This window comes from Psittacula echo (assembly GCF_963264785.1).
Source record: "Psittacula echo genome assembly, chromosome: Z".
NCBI lineage: Eukaryota > Metazoa > Chordata > Aves > Psittaciformes > Psittacidae > Psittacula > Psittacula echo.
The window spans coordinates 91,166,527-91,186,627 of NC_137742.1; the positions used below are offsets into that span (position 1 = coordinate 91,166,527).

General features: G+C 40.8%; 1 protein-coding gene across 3 annotated transcripts in view; it reads left to right on the top strand.

The window, feature by feature from the left end:
• Nucleotides 1–20,101, top strand: part of ZNF423 (zinc finger protein 423) — a 156,954-nt gene that overhangs the window by 53,159 nt on the left and 83,694 nt on the right. For 2 of the 3 annotated variants that reach the window (XM_080637854.1, XM_080637855.1), the window contains 2 exons: nt 3,326–6,549; nt 13,478–13,562. In XM_080637854.1, coding sequence (XP_080493980.1) covers nt 3,400–6,549; nt 13,478–13,562 — 3,235 coding nt within the window. In that variant the 5' untranslated portion in view covers nt 3,326–3,399. Of the gene's footprint in view, nt 1–3,325; nt 6,550–13,477; nt 13,563–14,782; nt 14,932–20,101 lie in introns of those variants that run through there. The other variant, XM_080637856.1, reaches the window with a different exon arrangement.

Here is a 20,101-nt window from a genome sequence, read left to right on the forward strand (position 1 = left end):
TACTTGTTTTGATTCTCTCATGTACAAATGACAAAAGACTTGCACCAGCAATGTGATTCTCTATTTTAGAACAGTCCCACTTTGCAGGATTAGCCATTTTTAATGACTTTAATCTCCTTTTTGAAAGTGATTTTTCTCATTCTGCTACATTCCTTTGATTGCATTAATGTAGAATTATTATTCTAAACATGGTTGCTAGACATGTCACACCACATCTAAAATATGTCTTCCCACTAAAATATTACTCTGGTAAAATACCTTAGAATTTCTTTCTCAGTTCATTATAGGTCTTTTCTTCAATTTAATATGGCACGTTAAAATTAACAGGGCTATTTTTCATTCTATGAAGAGATTAATGATAATGAGTTTTGCCTAATTTCTTTGGTTTAGGCCTTTAGTAATTTAGTATCTTGTTTGTAAGGAAGTCAAGGTAGGTTGTTTCTGGGCTTTAAAGGTTTCTAATTCTTTTTAAATTGTAAAGGTGTGAGAAAAGGATGCAATAAAAATTATCTAAAAGTTAAACATGAAAATCAGTGAAAGCTCTAACAAATGGAGATAATCTTTCCTTTCAACTGTCTATGTAAGTGCTTCCATTTTTTTTTTTTTTTTTTTTGGAACCCAGCTTTTCAATCTGAGAAATGTTAAGTTTTTTGAATCCAAATTATATTAGCACAGCAACGTCTTTGTGCATCACTCACAAAGTAATACCAGCTTTCTTGGATTTTGTTTTCTGAATAGCCCAATATGTTTGAAGAGCAGCAGCTGGAGGGGAACTGGCCCTAGCTGAATGTTTGAGTGCGTTTTGAGGTAGATTGGTTTGTTTCAGAGGCAAAAGAGGCCTGCTAGCAGATTTGTTCAATTTGCATGGTGGGCCAGTGTAATGGTTGGCATAAGCACATATGGATGTAACGAAGTTAGAGCAGTGGGCCCAGCCTGTGTTACCGCTGGATTTGGCCCACTGCATCTCCAGTTTCAAGGCTGAACAATGCAGCTTTATTTGCTGGAGCCGTTTGAAGTGCTCAGGGTTCTCCCTAGCATGGTGCAGCCCTTCCTCTGCCTGCCACTGCCCAGCACGAAGCACGCGTAGTCTGGCTGCAAACGGGGAGGTATTTAAAATGTGTGTATTTTTGTAATACTTTCTTCAAAGTGAACATTTAAAATTATTTTAATTGCAGCCAGTAAGGCCAAGCAGTAAGTAGTATGATGGTGGTGTGCTTTTTTCCCTGTCATTGTTTTTCTTCTCTCCCCCCTAGCCCCGATGGACAGCAGTAGCGGTTGCAAACTCAACATGTGCTGCCCTAGTTCAGGCCCAGCAACCCTCTCTTGCTCCCCTTTGTCTCTTTTCCCCTGGAGGAGCCCAGCTGGTGAGAGGAGGGAATTAGCCAGCCCTGAGCTACCGGCATCTCCCTGGGGCCCCTAATCCAGGCACTGGCAGCCGGCTGCCTTCTTCCCTCCGCCAGCCATGGCCATGGGTCCGTGGGGATGGAGCCCTGGATGCGGCTGGCAGCAGAGACAGAGGCCGGGGTCTCCCTGGGGGCAGAGCGAAGCTGTGCCGGCAGCCGGGCAGGCGGCGGAGGTGGCGTAAATTGGGAACACGAGGTTTTGTTCCAGCCTCAGAGACAGACCAGTGCATGGTTGGGGGAGCGAAGCCTGAGAAAAGTTCATGTAAAAAGCAGGGGCTGATCGCCTTGTGGTTTAGGTTCGGGCTCCGCCAGGCTCGAGGGAGTTAGTTGAGCACAAAGACCTTGAGCGTCTTAGAAGCACGGATGCTTGCTGAGAGCCAGGGTGCATTTTGGGAGCAGGAGGAAGCGTGTTCTCAGTGTGCAGCATCTCTGAAGAAGGAGATTTAGCTAAGTAGGGGAGTGGAGCTCCGTGGGAGCACAGGGCAAGGGGAGCTAGTGCCCGATCTGTGCATCCAGAAAACAAGCAGCCCCATTGTGCAGGAAAAGTTGTTTGGTGTGTGATTATTTGGTTATTTTTTCCAAGCTAGCTCTGCTTTCTCTTTCTTGGAATTGAAAAGGAGGTCTTTGCCACAGCAAATGGTGCCACAGGAGCCAGCCTCTTACGGTGGTGATACCCTCAGTAGCTGAGCCTTTCTTTGAGAGCTTCTCCACCGTACATGTGCTCTTCTCCGCCTGGTGACTCTGTAGTTGGCAGGCACGAGGAGTGCGCGTGTGGCAGCCTACACGCACAGTTGGGGATTTTTTTATTGGTTTGTTTTAGTAAGAGCTGAAGTCGAAACATTAAATGTTTTATAAGGACAATGTATCTGGAGAACCAGTTCCTTTTTTGAATCTCCAAATGTGTATGTGGTCAGTGCCTTCCCTCATTTACATGGATTTTGTTTTTGCCTTGTTTCATGGTTCAGTTTTATATCAGACTAGTGGCATTTTTGCTTCTCTCAACATCTCCACATTTATTGGAATTAGAATAGTTGAACTCACTCTCTTCTGTTTCTTGTTAACTATTCTGTTTATGAAAGCTGCCAACATTTATGTATTTTTCCTAAAATGACTGTTTTGCTGCTGGAGCCAGTGCTGTGTTTCTTTATGGTAATATCGAATTATAAAGTATTTTCCAAAGCCTTATATTGAGCAAAGGAAATAGTTATTAAAACAGAGGCTGCGCCATTGTTGGTTTATCCTGAAGTTGATTCTTCTGTGATGTCTTGAGATCTCCAATAGTGATTTTCTGGGCTTTTTTAATTGTTATGGTTTTTTACCAAGCAGGCAACATTACCTTTCATGTAAGCAAATTTGGTAATGGTACAGATCCTTTCTGTGATTTTCTTGAACTCTCTCAAATCTGATGCTTTTATTTCATCAAGATGTTTGACTCTGCTTTTGAGCAGCCTTTCATTCTGTTAAAATTTTGAGACAAACTGGAGGATTTTGTTTAATGGAGACATTACTTAAAATCATCTTGATATAGCATTAAAAGACCCACAAAATCACAGGTGGTCACTTAACACTGTAGCTTTTCAAAATGTTTGTATTGCTTCATTGCACATTGTGTTTTGCTTTCTTTATTCATTGTTTATTGCTTTACCGTACAGTAAGCAGGTGTTAGACCCGCTAAAGAAGAGTGCTTTTTATTAATACTGTATGTTGACATATTTGTGAATTATGTGTACATCTGTATTTTTATTTCTCTTTCTCAAACCTCCTTTGAAATTCAAGATCTCTTTTTTTAGTTGCTTTTTTTTTTTTTTTCTTTTTTTTAATGCTGTAGTAGCAGAAGCCCATAGTGTTGTTGAGAGCTTTGTCCTTATTTCACAGATGCACTGGGAATTGTTTTTAATCTCCTTTCTGCTTTCCCATTACAGATGGTGATGACGACCCACAACTCTCCTGGGTGGCTTCATCTCCCTCCAGCAAAGATGTTGCATCACCCACTCAGATGATAGGAGATGGGTGTGATCTCGGCATTGGGGAGGAGGAAGGGGGGACTGGCCTGCCATATCCCTGTCAGTTTTGTGATAAGTCCTTCATTCGCCTGAGCTACCTTAAAAGGCACGAACAAATCCACAGTGACAAACTACCTTTCAAATGCACCTACTGTAGCCGGCTTTTTAAGCACAAGAGAAGCAGGGATCGCCATATAAAGCTTCATACTGGGGATAAAAAGTACCATTGCCATGAATGTGAAGCTGCGTTCTCGCGCAGCGACCACCTCAAAATTCACCTGAAAACCCACAGCTCCAGCAAACCATTCAAGTGTACTGTATGTAAACGTGGGTTTTCATCTACCAGCTCATTGCAGAGTCATATGCAAGCTCATAAAAAGAACAAGGAACATATGGCAAAGACTGAGAAAGAGGTGAAAAAGGATGATTTTATGTGTGATTACTGTGAAGAGACATTCAGTCAGACTGAAGACTTGGAGAAGCACGTAATGACACGCCACCCACAGCTTTCCGAGAAGGCAGATTTGCAGTGTATTCATTGCCCTGAAGTATTCGCAGACGAAAACTCGTTGCTCTCACACATTCATCAAGCCCATGCCAACAAAAAACACAAGTGCCCTATGTGCCCAGAGCAGTTTTCTTCAGTGGAGGATGTCTATTGCCACTTGGACAGCCACAGACAACCTGACTCCAGCAATCACAGCATCAGCCCTGACCCAGTCTTGGGGAGTGTGGCGTCCATGAGCAGTGCAACGCCTGACTCTAGTGCGTCGGTGGAAAGAGGTTCCACCCCAGATTCAACCTTAAAGCCTTTGAGAGGACAAAAGAAAATGAGGTCTGTGGACAGAGAGGAAGGCCAGAACTGGTCTAAAGTTACGTACAGCTGTCCGTACTGCTCAAAGCGCGACTTCAACAGCCTTGCTGTTCTGGAGATCCACCTGAAGACCATTCACGCAGACAAACCTCAGCAAAGCCACACGTGCCAGATCTGCCTTGATTCCATGCCTACACTGTACAACTTGAATGAACATGTGAGAAAAGTGCACAAAACCCATGCCTATCCCATGATGCAGTTTAGCAACATTTCTGCCTTTCACTGTAACTACTGCCCAGAGATGTTTGCAGATATCAACAGCTTACAAGAACACATCCGTATTACTCACTGTGGACCAAATGTAACCCCTCAAGATGGCAACAACGCTTTCTTCTGTAACCAGTGCTCCATGGGCTTTCTGACCGAAGCAACCTTGACTGAGCATATTCAGCAGACTCACTGCAATGTAGGAAATTCAAAATTGGATTCTCCTGTCATTCAGCCAACACAGTCTTTTATGGAAGTTTATTCATGCCCTTATTGCACAAACTCCCCGATTTTTGGCTCCATCCTGAAGCTTACAAAGCATATTAAAGAAAACCACAAGAACATTCCTCTGGCACACAATAAGAAGTCAAAAGCAGAGCAGAGTCCAGTTTCTTCTGATGTTGAAGTCTCTTCCCCTAAAAGGCAACGGCTTTCTGCTAGTGTAAATTCAGTGTCTAATGGTGAATACCCATGTAATCAGTGTGATCTAAAGTTCTCAAATTTTGAAAGTTTTCAAACCCATTTAAAGTTGCATTTGGAGTTGCTGTTGAGGAAACAGTCATGCCCTCAGTGTAAAGAAGACTTTGATTCCCAGGAGTCTCTTCTGCAACATCTCACTGTGCATTACATGACAACTTCAACTCATTATGTATGTGAGAGCTGCGACAAACAGTTTTCTTCAGTGGATGATTTGCAGAAACATTTGTTGGACATGCATACTTTTGTGTTGTATCACTGCACCCTTTGCCAAGAAGTTTTTGATTCCAAGGTATCTATCCAAGTGCATCTGGCAGTCAAGCATAGCAATGAAAAGAAGATGTATCGTTGCACAGCCTGTAACTGGGATTTTAGGAAGGAGGTGGATCTCCAGATCCATGTGAAGCATAGTCACCTGGGGAATCCATCAAAGTCTCACAAATGCATCTTCTGTGGGGAGACCTTTAGCACAGAGGTAGAGCTGCAGTGTCACATCACAACCCACAGCAAAAAATACAACTGCAAGTTTTGTAGCAAAGCTTTTCATGCCATCATCTTGCTTGAAAAGCACTTGCGGGAAAAACATTGTGTTTTTGATGCTAGCACAGAGAATGGCACAGCTAATGGCATGACCCCAACTAATAAGAAGACAGAAGGAGCAGATATCCAAAACATGCTAATGAAGAATCCAGATACTTCCAACAGTCATGAAGCCAGTGAAGATGATGTAGATGCTTCTGAGCCCATGTATGGCTGTGACATTTGTGGGGCTGCCTACACTATGGAGGTCCTCTTGCAGAACCATCGTTTGAGAGACCATAACATCAGGCCTGGGGAGGATGACTGTTCTAGGAAGAAAGCAGAATTCATCAAAGGTAGCCACAAGTGTAATATCTGCTCAAGGACCTTTTTCTCAGAAAATGGCCTGAGAGAGCACATGCAGACCCATCGTGGCCCAGCCAAGCACTACATGTGCCCCATCTGTGGGGAACGCTTCCCATCACTCCTGACCCTGACAGAGCACAAAGTCACTCACAGCAAGAGTTTGGATACAGGGACGTGTCGCATCTGCAAAATGCCGCTGCAGAGCGAGGAGGAATTTATTGAGCACTGCCAGATGCATCCAGATCTCAGAAACTCCCTCACTGGGTTTCGCTGTGTTGTTTGCATGCAGACAGTCACCTCTACCCTTGAGCTGAAAATTCATGGGACGTTCCATATGCAGAAATTGGCAGGAAACTCTGCAACCTCGTCTCCCAACGGCCAGGCCTTGCAGAAACTCTACAAGTGCGCGTTGTGCTTGAAGGAGTTCCGGAATAAGCAAGACTTGGTAAAGTTGGATGTGAATGGCCTTCCCTATGGCCTGTGTGCTGGATGCATGACCAGGAGCACCAATGGACAGTCTTCAGGCTTGGCTCCACAGGAGGTGAACGAGAGACCGTGTGGCAATCTGAGGTGTCCAGAGTGTAGTGTCAAATTTGAAAGTGCTGAAGACCTAGAGAGCCACATCCAGGTAGACCACCGAGACCTGACACCTGAGACTAGTGGCCAAAGGAAAGGTACCCAGACGTCCCCTGTTCCCAGAGTAAGTACAGCTGAACTTTAAAATGTCTGAGGGATAAAACACAAACCTTCAATGTGACTCAGAACTTATCTGCTGTTATTTTTTTTAAACTGTCACTTTATAAAGTTACTTGTGCTACAAAAAAATCCAACAAAAAAGGAAGAAAGGTAGAGTAAGGTACATAGAAAAATTAAATGTTGCACAGTGTTGCAGGGTCCTTGATTCCTAGTGGTAGCACATGAGTTTTTTTTATCATAAAACTGCTCTAGATTTACCAACAGAGAGCTGAGACACTTGAACGGTGGGGATTGAGTTTGTCCATGAATTCTGATACTTCTGAACTGGCAGATCTGGAAAAGCTGGGAGATGCTGAGTACCCAAAACAGAAAAAAACCCAAAATGATCTCTCGTACTTGAAGAATGAGAGTTGAGTTCCTACCAGCAAATTAAACATGAGCAGGATCTTAAAGGAACTTTGAAGGAAAAATTTAGGGAATTCCACCGTATTCCCCCCAAATTCTCACCTAAAACAAATTTCTGTGCCAAAGAGCTTGTTGTTATGGATGGCTGTCAGAGTCAACATGTCTGTGTGCATACATGTGTGCTTGTATGTGCATGTGTATGACTTGTGAAGTGATTTTGAAAGGATCTGCTTCATGGCTCTCCTGTAAGAGAAGTAGTTTTCTTAGCATATGCAGAAATTGTCTAATGCAGGTTACATCTAATTGTGCTTTCCTTTAATGTTTGCAGATAGCCTGCTTTCATGTTTCTTAGCTTAAGAGATACTTGGGAACATGCAGTTCCAAGAAGGGTTTCAGAAGTCTACTAAGGAGATTAATATCATTCGCAGTTTATAGTCTTTCAAAATTATTTCTTGAAGTTTTGGTTAAAGAATGGGCCAAGTCAGTCCTTCCTCTGTCAGGAACAGATGGAATGAGAAGTAGATTTTGGAAATCTTCTCAGGAGACCAACAGCAGACGCATCTGAGTATTGATATCATCTGACATTTTTAATTAAACATGATGGGGTGAGATTTTCAAAAGTATCTAAGGAAATTAGGCACCCAACTCCTAATGAATAATTCCAGCCGTAGATGCCTGTTTATGCCAATCTGCTAATTAAAGCACCCACAAACACTCTTCCATCTCACTGCATTAAAAGAACCTTGAAAATACCATTCAACCAGAACACTGGAGGCTCAGTAAGTAAGAGAAGACCCTAAGTATGGCATGAAGAGACAGACTGAGATGCCTGCACTAGAGATGGTGCAGGCTGTGTGCGTGTCCAGTGGGACTTGGTGGTGCTGCCTCAGTGCCGGGGCATATGGGGCAGCAGCGTCTGGGAGAGCTGGGCTGTGCGTGACCAGGTCAGAGCATGGCAGTGCCTGCGCCAGCACCCACTGGCATCAACGCCCTGTTCCCGGCTTCTGAGCAAATCCCACAAAAAGTTTAATTCTTGGTTTTTTGCTTTTTTAGTTAAACAAGTGGATAGTGTTCCCTCTGTGTGCGGTGAACGTATGATTAAGCCTCTAGGCACACACGCACCTAATTCTGCAGGAGAATGAGGAATGGAAGTATCCCTCCTTCAGTGTGATACCTCTTGAGAATTCATCTCAGGCTCTGGCTAGGTCATTCTTCTTGCTCCTCCTCAGGCCTTTGTTTTCTTCTAGATTCTGTAAAACATCCCTGTTCTCTTAGGGAAGACTAATTCTTACTTCATATGGCTATGCCTATAGCCTAAAGTATTACCTTTTATTTTCTATGGACTATCAGAAGCAGCATGCATTGCTGTTTTCTGCTCCTATATCTTGCTTTAACTCTTTATTTTCAGTGATAGCTTCTGTACTTGTTCTCTCAAGGGAGAGTTTTAAGTTCTTCAATAAGGTAAATGCTTTGAATTTCATCCCATGAGGGAAAGTCTTAGTTCCTTTGTAGAAAATAATGAAAAATTGGCATTTGTGATGATGGCAAATGGTACCTTCAACAGGTGTCTATGGCCTGCATATATGCAGATACCAGAGACATTTATGATATGTATGCCAGGAATAGATATATTGTTATTAGGAATATTTCATTATCTTACTCTTCATTATAGGTACAAGACCTGAATTCTGATATCAGTTCACATGGAAACTATTGGTGTTTCACTCAGGTTTCTCAAGGCAATGACTGCTCTTTATGTCTGCCTAGCCCAGGAGTTTTCAAAGAATTACACTGTCTTTTAAATGGTGGTAAATCTCCCTATTTCAGGAATAGCATTAACTTCGTTGGTTCCATAGCAAAACTAAGAAAGTTGAACACAGTCTCTCTTGTCATCTTGTTAGTATGCTGAGCACAGGTAAAATACCATTTTACTGGAGCAATCTTAAGTGCATAATGCATGTAGAATAATTTGCAGATGTCCACAGAAAAAAGCTGCTTCTCTCCAGTTCATGAGCAATTCTACATTTCTTTTTTAAACATCTTATTGATTTTTCTTTCTTAAACAGAAAAGCAGTTGAAGATTAGGGCAAGGTACAGTAAGAAACAAAGTATAGGGACATTAGATTTTAAGTAGTGGGTATATATTTCAGAGTAAATAAGAATAGGCAAAATGAAATCCAAGCAAATGGAAAAGATGATGATGACATGAAAAATCTGTAACTTCTTTCAGCGTCGGAAATCACTCCACCAGCAGTTGTTGGTTACTTCTTGAATTATAGAAATAAGCATGGAAGCCTAAAGGAATTTCAGGGGATAAACAATAAAATTAAGATTTAACCCCAAAGTGAAGGAAAGGAAGAAAACAAATACTCTTGATGAATAAAAAAAGAAACTATTAGGGAAAGGAAAAAAAGCAGGAGAAAAAGAACAATTCTTGTTTACTGTAAGTATTAACATTTGTGTATATATGCACATGGATATAGCACAACAAAGAGAGTATGAATATGTTGTCATATCATGTTGCAATTTTTTACTATTGAACTTTTGGAGGTTTTGTTCTGAAAATCAGTTGGAAACAGCTAGATGAGGATCAAAAAGCACTCAGAATTGCTTGGCAGTTTGGGGTCTGTTTTTTTTAATCCATAAGAATGAAAGAAAGCATCTAACCCTTGAAAATGCTGCTGTATTCTGTCTTCTTCCGTAACACTGTAGTTTAGCTATCAACGAGGAAGAAATTTCTGTGAATTGATCACATTTGTTTCTAGGACTTCTAAGTAGGATCCAGTCTTGAAGGTCAACAAGACAGATTTCCAGATGGACAAAGTTTTTGCCTTGTGTGCATGGCAGCATCTGTATTGGAGGATTTGTTATTAGGAGATTTTAAGTCAAATCAATGGTCTTCCATAGGGAGCATCACTAAGAGGAATAAACAAAATACATCTTAGTAGTAAAAGATTGCTCTAACATCATTTTTTGTTTGATTCTTATAGTTTCAAGTGAGGTATTCTGTTTGGATAGGACTGGAGTTTTTTGGTTTTTTTTTTAAATGATCATCACAAGTGGAGGTACCATTCCAGTACCTGACACATGTATAGCTTAAGACCTTTTCTAATTCTATTACGATGGCATCAGAGGTAATGCTTTCACGTTTCTCTGAACATATTTCTGTGCATAGGAGCTTCATACATATTCTATTGATTCCGCTTAAGATGTTTTATAGAGGATTGTGCATGTCTTGAGAAGCGTGACTAGTTGTTTAGGACTGAGATTTCTCATTGCCCCTTGTAATACTAGAAATGTTTCAAGCTGTTCTTTCTCTTACACAGATTTATCCTTATTTTGTACCTTAGTTATCGTCAACAATACTTGTTCAACGTTGACAATGGCAAATGCTTAGTCTACCATTAAATTTCCATCTTGAATAGTCTTATATTTTTAGCCCACCTAGATTATTCGGATTGAAGAAGCAAAGGAGGTGGCATAGGAAGTTGGAAGAATGAACCCTATTGTGCTCCTTTACTCAGTTCCTTTTCTCCTGCATACTTTCTTGGACTCAATTCCTTCTCTTTGTTCTCCCCTGCACCCCTTCTCTTCCCTTGTAAATCCACTTGAATGGAGGAATATTTTCTTTGTAGAACAGGAAACCGTTTCCAGATTTAAAGGAGGACAGTCTGGAAAACCCATGGGAACAATAGTTACTTTAGAAAAGAAAACAGAACCCTCTTTTGTCATTATTACTATTTTGTGCCAAGGTTAGAATTAAATATCTTGATTTAATGGGGATCGAACTCTCAGCTGAATGCCTGCTCATTTGGTCTCTTTTGTCACCTAGATGCCATCATCTAGACTCTGTTAGCTCCTTGGAGTCAGGGCACCTTTGTTGTCACCACTTGTGAAGACAACTTTAAAAAGAGATTACTGACCCGTTAATAATGTCTGTGAAGCCACAATACCCACAAAAACAGTAGTAGAAGATCTTATTTGGTACCACAAATAACACACCCTTGTATTCAAACTAGTGCTCCCTATTTATTAAGAATGGAAGTCTAGTTTTGTAACATTCTTTTAAAGAGAATTATTAATGAGCCAAGAAATCAGCTCTTCTATCTCTTGCATATACATTTGAGTGCTAATCTAGTTGTAGTTGTTTTATGGCCTGTATAAGGCCATTTAATAATCTCACTCCATATTGAGCAGGGTAGCCTGTCAAAAAAGGCATTGCCTCATTTAAGCTACTCTTGTGCATGCGTGTGTCTCAGCTGAAGCTGCAGATAATGCCAAGAGGAAGTCTGAAATCTGCCATCGTCTTTGAGGGGTCTCACACCAAGTGGAGTGTTTTATAAGTTTGTGAAATGGTGTGGAGGAGTTTACACTGGGTCTGTGGGTAAACAAAGACATCCTGTCTCCAGATCTGTTAGCAAGTAGCTTTCAGAAGCACCAAAATAAATAAAAAAAAAAATCATTTGTCTGTGTTTAATATAACTTTAAAGGTTTGAAATAGAGTTGAGCTGAAATATTGTCCTTTTTAGGTAGTTACTTATGGAACTCTCAAAACAGAGATAAGTGTTGAACAAAGCACAGAACTTAGTCAGCTTTGAAGTTTTAAAGAGGATGGTTTCAAGTTTTAAATGTGACCAGATGAATCCTTCACCACCCAAATCCTGTTTTTCTCCTCCCAGGTTTTTTGTGTTTTGCTTTGTTTTTAAAGTTAGACCTCAGCATGTGTGTGCCAGCATATTTGAGAGGACATGTGTATGTGTGTGCGTTGTGCTTGTCTGCCAGAGGAGACTCCCAAGAAATAGTGCTGCAGAAATCCAGCTGCTTTTCCATTAACAGCCTTGATTTCCAAATGGACTCCAGGAGGATACTTTCTTGAGCTGCCTAGGGATAACTAGCCAATCCAAACTATTTTCTTTTATATGTTTGGCTGTGTCAGGTTTCAACCAATAGAGTGCAGCCTTCTTCCTATTATCATGTTAATCACCCATTGCTATTTTAGCCTGGAAGGCTCTGCCTGTGTCTAAACACATACTGCATACAGAATTCATGGAATAGGCATAACATCCATAGACTGGTGCATTTGTTTTTATGGTATTACAGCATGTTCATTAACCTCCAGCAGGCTAACTTGTTGCCATTGATGACATGGGAAGTAGTTAAGAAGCTTTTGGCAGCACCTAATTTGTTCTTTCCTCAGCAGGTGTTCAAGGAAATTGGATCCCATGCTCAGAGGAGGTGACAGCAACTCCTCTGTTTAACTCAAAACTTCTGACTTATTACTGCTGTCCTAAAAATGGGATTCTATACTTAGGTGTGGGGCAGAGCCTGTAAGAAAAAATCAAGTGCATCTAAAAGTGCACAAAAACTACCTTCAAAAAAGTTAAGCAGGTGTTGTTTACTGAATTGGGTTTTTCAGTGCTGGTGGCTTGGGATTCTCATCCATTCCTTGGCTAACTGAGCTTGTGGCCAGTCCTTGGAGATTTCACATATGCTCTGCTGCCATCCACACTGGCCGTATGGATATGGACCGTGCATGCTCATGGCTGGTGGCAAGTGCTGCAGTAGGAGTTATTCTCTAGGAAGAAGTAGCCACAAAAAGCCCAATTTTTCTACATTGCACGTCAAAAGAGGTCTATTTAGATAGCATATTCCCATGCAGTCAATGAGCATACACATCAGACCAAAGCACCATACTCCTGCTTTGGGAAATAAGAGTTTCTGCAAGTATACAAAAAAACCACTTAGCATTAATGTTTTATTTTTTTCCTAACTTGGGTGTCTAACTTGTCAACATACATTTTAATTTCTAGAAATGATTTCTTTGATTTTTTACTGTCATGTTGCACAAGTACAAACATCACTGTCAATCTGAGTGCAAGCCTCGTTTTCCCTATTTGAATAAATGGTTCATATAACTGCCTCTTCACACTGTCTCCTGCCTTCTGCAGCTAAGCCTCCCTGGTATAACTCTGGGATAGAGGAAATGCAAAACAGATTGTGCTAGGAAACAATTCCTTGTGGTAATGCAGTTTTTTCAGGATTTCTGATGGGTGACCATTACAAAAATGTACTTTTTTCCTTTCACTTCCCAAAGTAACTATAGGTGTTTTGCCTACTGTATTTTGAGTTTAACTAAAGATGAAATTTTTTGAGCAAGTTGATACTTTTCTGAAAACAGAGTTACCTTTCAATGACTTTTATTTCAGTCTACAGTAATTTTGACTGTAACGGTTTAAATGACATGAGCAATCTTATTAGGGCTTAAGCACTCAGTCAGACTTTCAAGTACTATAACTTGAAATTTTTAAAGTTGAAATTAAAAATTCTCCTAAAGCAGGCTGTTAATTAGAGGGTGTATTTATGGTCTCTAAAATGCCCAGCCCAATTTGGTGTCTTGTTGGGGATATGTATGAGCAGAGAAGGCCTCAGTGGAGGGAGGTTGAAGCATATAGCATGCTATACTCATGATCACACTTGCCTTACGCTACAGTGCAGTTTTCTCTAACCTCTTTTTGGTTATTAAACAGAAAAAGACCTATCAATGCATCAAGTGCCAGATGACCTTTGAGAATGAGAGGGAGATACAAATCCATGTCGCTAACCATATGATTGGTAAGACATTCTTTAAACTAGGCCACTCATTGGCTGCTTGTTTTTGCTATTCTTTGAATTTCACTATTCTGATAACTTGTTAATATTTGTGCTGTAATTTATTTTTTTATCTTTCAGAGAAAATTATTTTGACATAATGATTCTTCACTTCTAAGCTTTTTAAATATGTGGTTATAAAAGTGTTACTACTGAGCTTTTTTCCTTATCCTTTTGAGTCCTCATGTAGCATTTTCATTTATATTAAAATCAGACTTTTAACAGTATCTTCCATTTGACAGCATAAATTTCTCTCTATCCATGTAAAAAGTACTTGCCAGTTGTCAACCACTTAGGAGCAATTATGTTTCAATTTTGTGTGTCATGACATTGAATATATTTAACTGCTAGCATTTTCCCAGCTAAGTATGCTGGATTCCTGAGGAACATTGTCAAAACAACACACTTACAGAGTTATTTCAGTGGGGTTTTTTCTTCTTTTCCCACAATTTTGGGCTACAGAAAGTTCAACTTTTCAGACGTACAAGTATTTTAAAAATCAGTGCTCGCTGCCTTCTACTGCGGACCTGTTCCAAGAGTTTATAGTGAAGTGTTACTTTAATCTGATGGATTGTGTTTTTTGCTGCAGCTGTATGATTGCTTTCCTGATGAATGCAAAGAAATGTTTTCCTGTCTGCACAGATGTTATAAATATAGGTACTGGCCCAAGAGGTCAGTTTATTTTGATGTATAAACCACAAAGGAGTTACTTACACATGCCGCTGTAGGTATATGTTGGACAAAACCCTTGAAGGACCCTACAGCGCACTCTGTGTATCATATGTTCACATGCAGCATTTACCTCACATAAGCATAATGGTTTTCCTTCAACAATTTTACATTTATGAAACTATTCTCCTGTCAACGCATGTATGTAACTCATATTATCTTTGAAGTGAATTATGCATAAATACCAGTGAGAGAAATATAGAATGACAAAGTCTTCACACTCTCAAACCCAAATGGAAAATACATGTGTCAGTCACAACAATTTTCTTCTGAGAGCCAGGCAGGAGTCTGAAGTCAGTGTCAAGCAGGTTAAGATGAAGGTATCTAAAAATGTTTTCTTTCTTAGCAGGTGTTAATGTAATCTCTTGTTTGTAAGCTTGAAGACTGAGATCCTTGTTAATTGGACCACACTAATTTCGTGTAGCTCCATCTGAATTTTTATTTTTTTTTTTTAGGAAGCCTGAAAGAAGGAAGTCCTTAAGCAAGCATAGTACTTGTTTCAACTTCATTTGTGATCCAGTGGCTAATAAATGATTTTTAAATACAAGGGTCATGAAGTGCCAAGTTAAGGTTCTGCTAGATCTGAGAGGGGAATTCTTTTTCATTTTGAAAAAATGTAATTTCTTCATTTTCCAGTAACTAATGTGTGAAGTTTATTTATGTATATTCACAAATTAGTGCTGTCTGGAATAATACATGATGACATAACAAGGTCCACTATTAATTCTATTGGAAAACAACAGCGATAAAAGGCATGGGCAGCTGAGAAAAATGTGGTACTGCTGTTTGTGAAAACTGTACCTATTGTTTCCTTGGAGCTCTAAATAAGTTATTATACATATTTGGAAGAACTTTATATAAGTACAAAGGTACATATAGTCTCAGTGCTGTGACCTGGAACATTGTGAGTACCAGAACATGGTGAGAAAATATGTAATTATTCCATTGTGGTGTCAAGTCTTTGTGTCTCTTTGCTCAGATATGGACTGAGAGCACTTGTTAAGTTCAAGTCACCACTCTTTTTTTTTATGGTGCAGTTTAGGAAAGAGTAAAGTATAGAAAGCTTTAATATGGAGCCAAGCTTTAATATGGAGCCAAGCTTTCTCCCGCTGTGGTCATCTCAGTGCACAAAGCATTTGGGCCCGCTCTCCTTCAGGACAGATGACTGTTTCGGAAAAGGCATTGGCAGTGAGTCTGCTGATGATATTTGTTCTTTACTGGGGAATACTGAAGGTGAAAGGAAAGGCTAGATGTCACCATTTCTCCAACAATGAACGCTGTGCAGATTTTCTGGTGATAACTTACATAGTGCTGAGTCAGTAAGAGTGAGAATAGTGATGGATTGCCTCTTGGGCTTGCTCCTGTGCTCTTTGTTCTAAGCTTGAGATCCCTTACTCAGGCCATTGGAGAGATGGGTGTGTGCCTCCTCACCTCTCGGACTGGTTAATCACTTATAAAACAAGGGATGCAAGAGTTTCCATTCTTGATGTTAGACCAAGTCTAGTCAGATGGGCAGTGAGAGAAAGAAGTTAACATAACTGTTTCTGCAGCCCAGGTCTGTGTCAAAGGGGTTATTAATGTTATCATTGTCAATTTAAGGTTTGCAGATGAGGATCTGTCCATGCTGCAGGGGCACTGAGATCCCAGGGTGAAAATACAAGGTTTTGGGGGGTGGGGAGAATCTTGACCTTAGACTGTATCTCCCCAGGAGCTTAAGGTTGAACTCATCTCAAAGAACTTGTATCTGTCTAAAATTAAGGTGTCTGGTTTAATATAGTCATTGAGATGCTGTCTAGGGAAAATGAATGATTGATACCAATCTAAGATAAGTGTTTGAGGAGGGTAAGCATTTCCAGGGAGAGATTTTTATCTCTCTTTTGAATTTGAAGTGAGTCAAGACAATGAAGTTAGCCTTGACATGCGATTTTTAGGTAAAAAAAAAACCCTTGGCTTTGATAATCCAGGACCTATCAGCAGCGATTTTTTCTCATACTTCAAGAAACACAAAATCAATAGTTGAGATACCTGAGCACTTGCTTATGGTTTTATTCTGCTCACGCGACTGTCAACAAAGGAATCCCTGCTCTGTAGCACAACACCTCTCAAGTATCAGTATGCGTAATATGATTAAATAATTCAATTACTTCTTACTTCATAGTATTAAAAAGTGCATCCGGTTAAGTTGGCTGTGCCTCTCTCTTCAGCCTCTCGGCTCCTCAGTCTGAAATCAGAGGCCCTGCTCATAATTCATGGAGGTAGGGGGTTTATTTTTTTTGAAGCAGTATGCAGGGAATTTCCAGTGCTACTCCTACACACCACTTTGAAAAATCACCCTTCTGCACTCTAGCCCTTCATATCCTATTCATGAACACAGAGGCACATTGGGTCCTGCACAGGGTCCCTGGGGAAGGCGCAGGCTGGATACGTCCCCAGAGGAGGTAAATGGTAGATGTTCTATTTCATTTTACAGTGGGGCCTGTAGGAGGGCTGCAGACACAGCTGTGCCTAGCCAGGAAGGGGTCTGTTTAGAAATGTTTTCAGCCGGGGAATGTGGGGTGTTCAGGAAGGAATTTTTGGAGGGCAGAGGTCTTTGAAACATTATAATGATTGGCGCTCCTTTGAAACATTTCCATGCCCACAGAAAGGGGATCCCTCTTTGAAACATTTTCAGGGGTTAGGGAGTCCACCTGGGACTATATCAAAAACTTTCAGTAGTTCTTGCTGCCTCTGTACTTGCTTACCTCCTGTTGCGCTGACCTGGCCATGTTTAAAGCTTCTCTCCCTTATCTGCCCACCTACCACTGTCTCTGATGTGCAGTCTCTACTAGATGGACGGAAGGATGTGCATATGCAGCCGTGGGCTCTACAGGGTGCACTGAGCAGTCATGCCGGCAGCCAGAAGTGTGGAAATCTGTCAGTGCAGCTTCTCCCCAATGGCTGGGGGAGCCATAGAACTTCAGTCTCCATCACAGACCGTCACCGAGTCCCCACAGCATGTGAGTGATGGCTGCCCTGAGGAAAAGGCCCCAGCACTCACCCATCCTGTGCTGCCAAGGGAGACCCCACTCAGAACCCTGCACAGGGAATGTAAGGATTTGGCCCTGGGGCTTTCTGTTGTTTTTTTACAGCTGTGCTGTTCCCAAAGCCTGGCCGGGTGCCCTAATTAATATTTTTCAAGATGCACAAAATTCTACAGATACCTCACTCTCCAAGCAGGTCAGGTCACCCTGTACCATGGAAAAGTACATGCAGATACGTGCTGGGGCTCTCAGCTGTTTGGGTAAGGGAAGTGGTCACAGCAGTACTTCTCTCTGTCTTGGTTAGATGGGGGATGTTTCCTATTTAATGCCCAAAAAGATGAGCAACTGTCCCCACCCTTCTTCCTTTCTCTAAGAAAGCCTCCTGACAAATGTGCAGGGAAACTCAACTGCAGAGCAGTTAGTGCTGGAACAGGGAAAATAACGATTCCTAGTCATGCTCTAATGCTGGGATAGCTGCAGGGCTTTCCTGCCTCTGGCTCCAGAGGTGTGTAAGGGTTTGTGAGCTCATGAGAGGTTGTCCAACTCCTCATAGCTAAGCAGAGCCCTTCCCTGGAGCCACTCCTGTCCTTACACATGCAATTATAGGTGCTCCCAGTGAAAATTCACATCTGAATGCTGGTGAGCAGTGAGGGAGCGAGGTGGGGCACAGGCTGGACGTGTTGCAGTATATGCATGAGGCCCTGTTTGTGCTTTGAGAGCTACTGGGGACAAAAGGGAGTGCTGGAGGGAAAACTTCCAGAAGTCACATGGAAATTGTCCAGTGATCTGGTTCTGGAAGTGCTGTCTGGATAAATACCTCCCTGTTTGATGTGATGGGGCCAATCAAGTTAAACACCATTTTTGAACGAATGGTGGGAATTTTCTGAGTGCTGCCCTAAGCCATGGTGCATCATACATTGTATGTAGCGCAGGACTCCAAGTATCTGAATTACCTTTCCTGCCCTTAAAGATCAAGTTTCAAGTGCTGGAAGCACTCTGCCAGTATTAAAAACAAAGAGGAGGGATAACATCCATTCACAGTTAGGTTTCTTTCAGATGCATAAAACTATTCTAAACAAAAAATGACCAAATATAGGTTTGTTTTTTTGTTGACATCTCAAAATAAGAGAATATCTAAAATTAACAAAATAAGTTTGTTGCTCATAAGAGGTCAAACTGCCTCTTTTAAAGCTAGTAATCACAGAAATAATTTTGTGAAAAGCAGCAATTTAGAAAGCTAATTGTGTGTTCAAAAGAATTAGCAGTCGATACCAAGCTGAGATGAAAACAGCACAGTGCTGAAGAGGTTGAGATAGTATTCAAAATCAAACATAAACCAATGCATTCCCAGTTATGCTTTCCTCTTCTGTTTAAAAATGGAAGCAAAAAGTTTTATCTTTTGATTTAGGAACTCATAGTTTTCATAAATTCAGATCTTAACAAAATGGCTAGATTATATATTATGTAAATAAAACGTTTGGACTCATTTTGGGTGGTCTTGGACTCTGGCCTGTCACGGTAGATTCTAAGTGCATGTGTATGTGAGAAGGATGTAGGTTAGGATCATTTTTGCAGAACTACTAGCCCTGGGCATCTCTGATGGGGGTGTAAAGCATTTCTGATACTTGGGCCTGATCTTGTGAAGCGCTCTCTTTCTTGTTCTTATTGATTTGGGAGCTGAGGACAGCCAACACATCTCAGAATCTCTCATAATAAAACATTTTTTATATGAAATACCAAAATTGGAGCCCTGCACAGGAAACATTAGGATTTGGCCTGGAGTTATATTGGAAGAAGGGCAGCTTTAATTCTTGTAAAATTCCCATTTTCCTATGTTTAACACAGGACTTGAATTGATTTAAAGTTTAAGGGTGCTATTTGGTAAATTCTCTTCCATTCCTTCTATTAAGATACCGTCATGATATTGTTTAACTGTTTAATTCTTGAGGGAAAACTGTTTAATTCTTGAGGGAAACTCTTTCGACCTAAGCACTATGGTTAGTTAAAATGTATGCATAGTGGCAATGATGATGACATTGTAAAGCACTATGTTGGTAATGCTTTCAGGCATTAAGGCAAATAAAAATGTGCCAGATTGTTTTTGACGCATTAGATGCAAATTATCAACAGGAACATATTTCTGAACTCAACGGCTGAATGTGTGAATTAATTATGGACACATTAGGAACTCAAAAATATTTTTTTAACTTTTATGTTTGTAAAGCGTGTTCCAAGTAATTGCTCTTTTAATGCAGAAATGAAGGTACATCCGTCATATATTTACCCAGCGCTTGCTTCAATATCCAATTCTATGTGGGCTTGACTTAATTAACAATATGTACTAGATTTTCATTTGGCTGGTTATTGTGAAAGAGTAATTTTAGGGAAAAACAGCTACGTGTACTTATCTTAACAGATGAATGACATACATGATGTTTCCACATGCACATGAGAGCAGTACTCCCACCATGTGTGAGTGCCATGGGCTGGCCAGAGCCCTGCCAGTGCTGCTGCAGGAAACTTTGCCTGAATGGAGCTTGCTTGTGGGCAGAGGGATTTGCTTATGCCAATAGGTCCTCATGTTATTTTGTCCAACACTAAGCCGTGGATTTCTATTTTTCATGTTAATTATTTCTGGTATTAAGCACTTGTGCAGGTAGTTAAATAACATTGTAATGAGTATAGTATTTAAAAGGCTAGAAATGCTTCATTTTAAAAGCTGCACTTTTTAACAGTGTAGCTGCAATTTTTAAC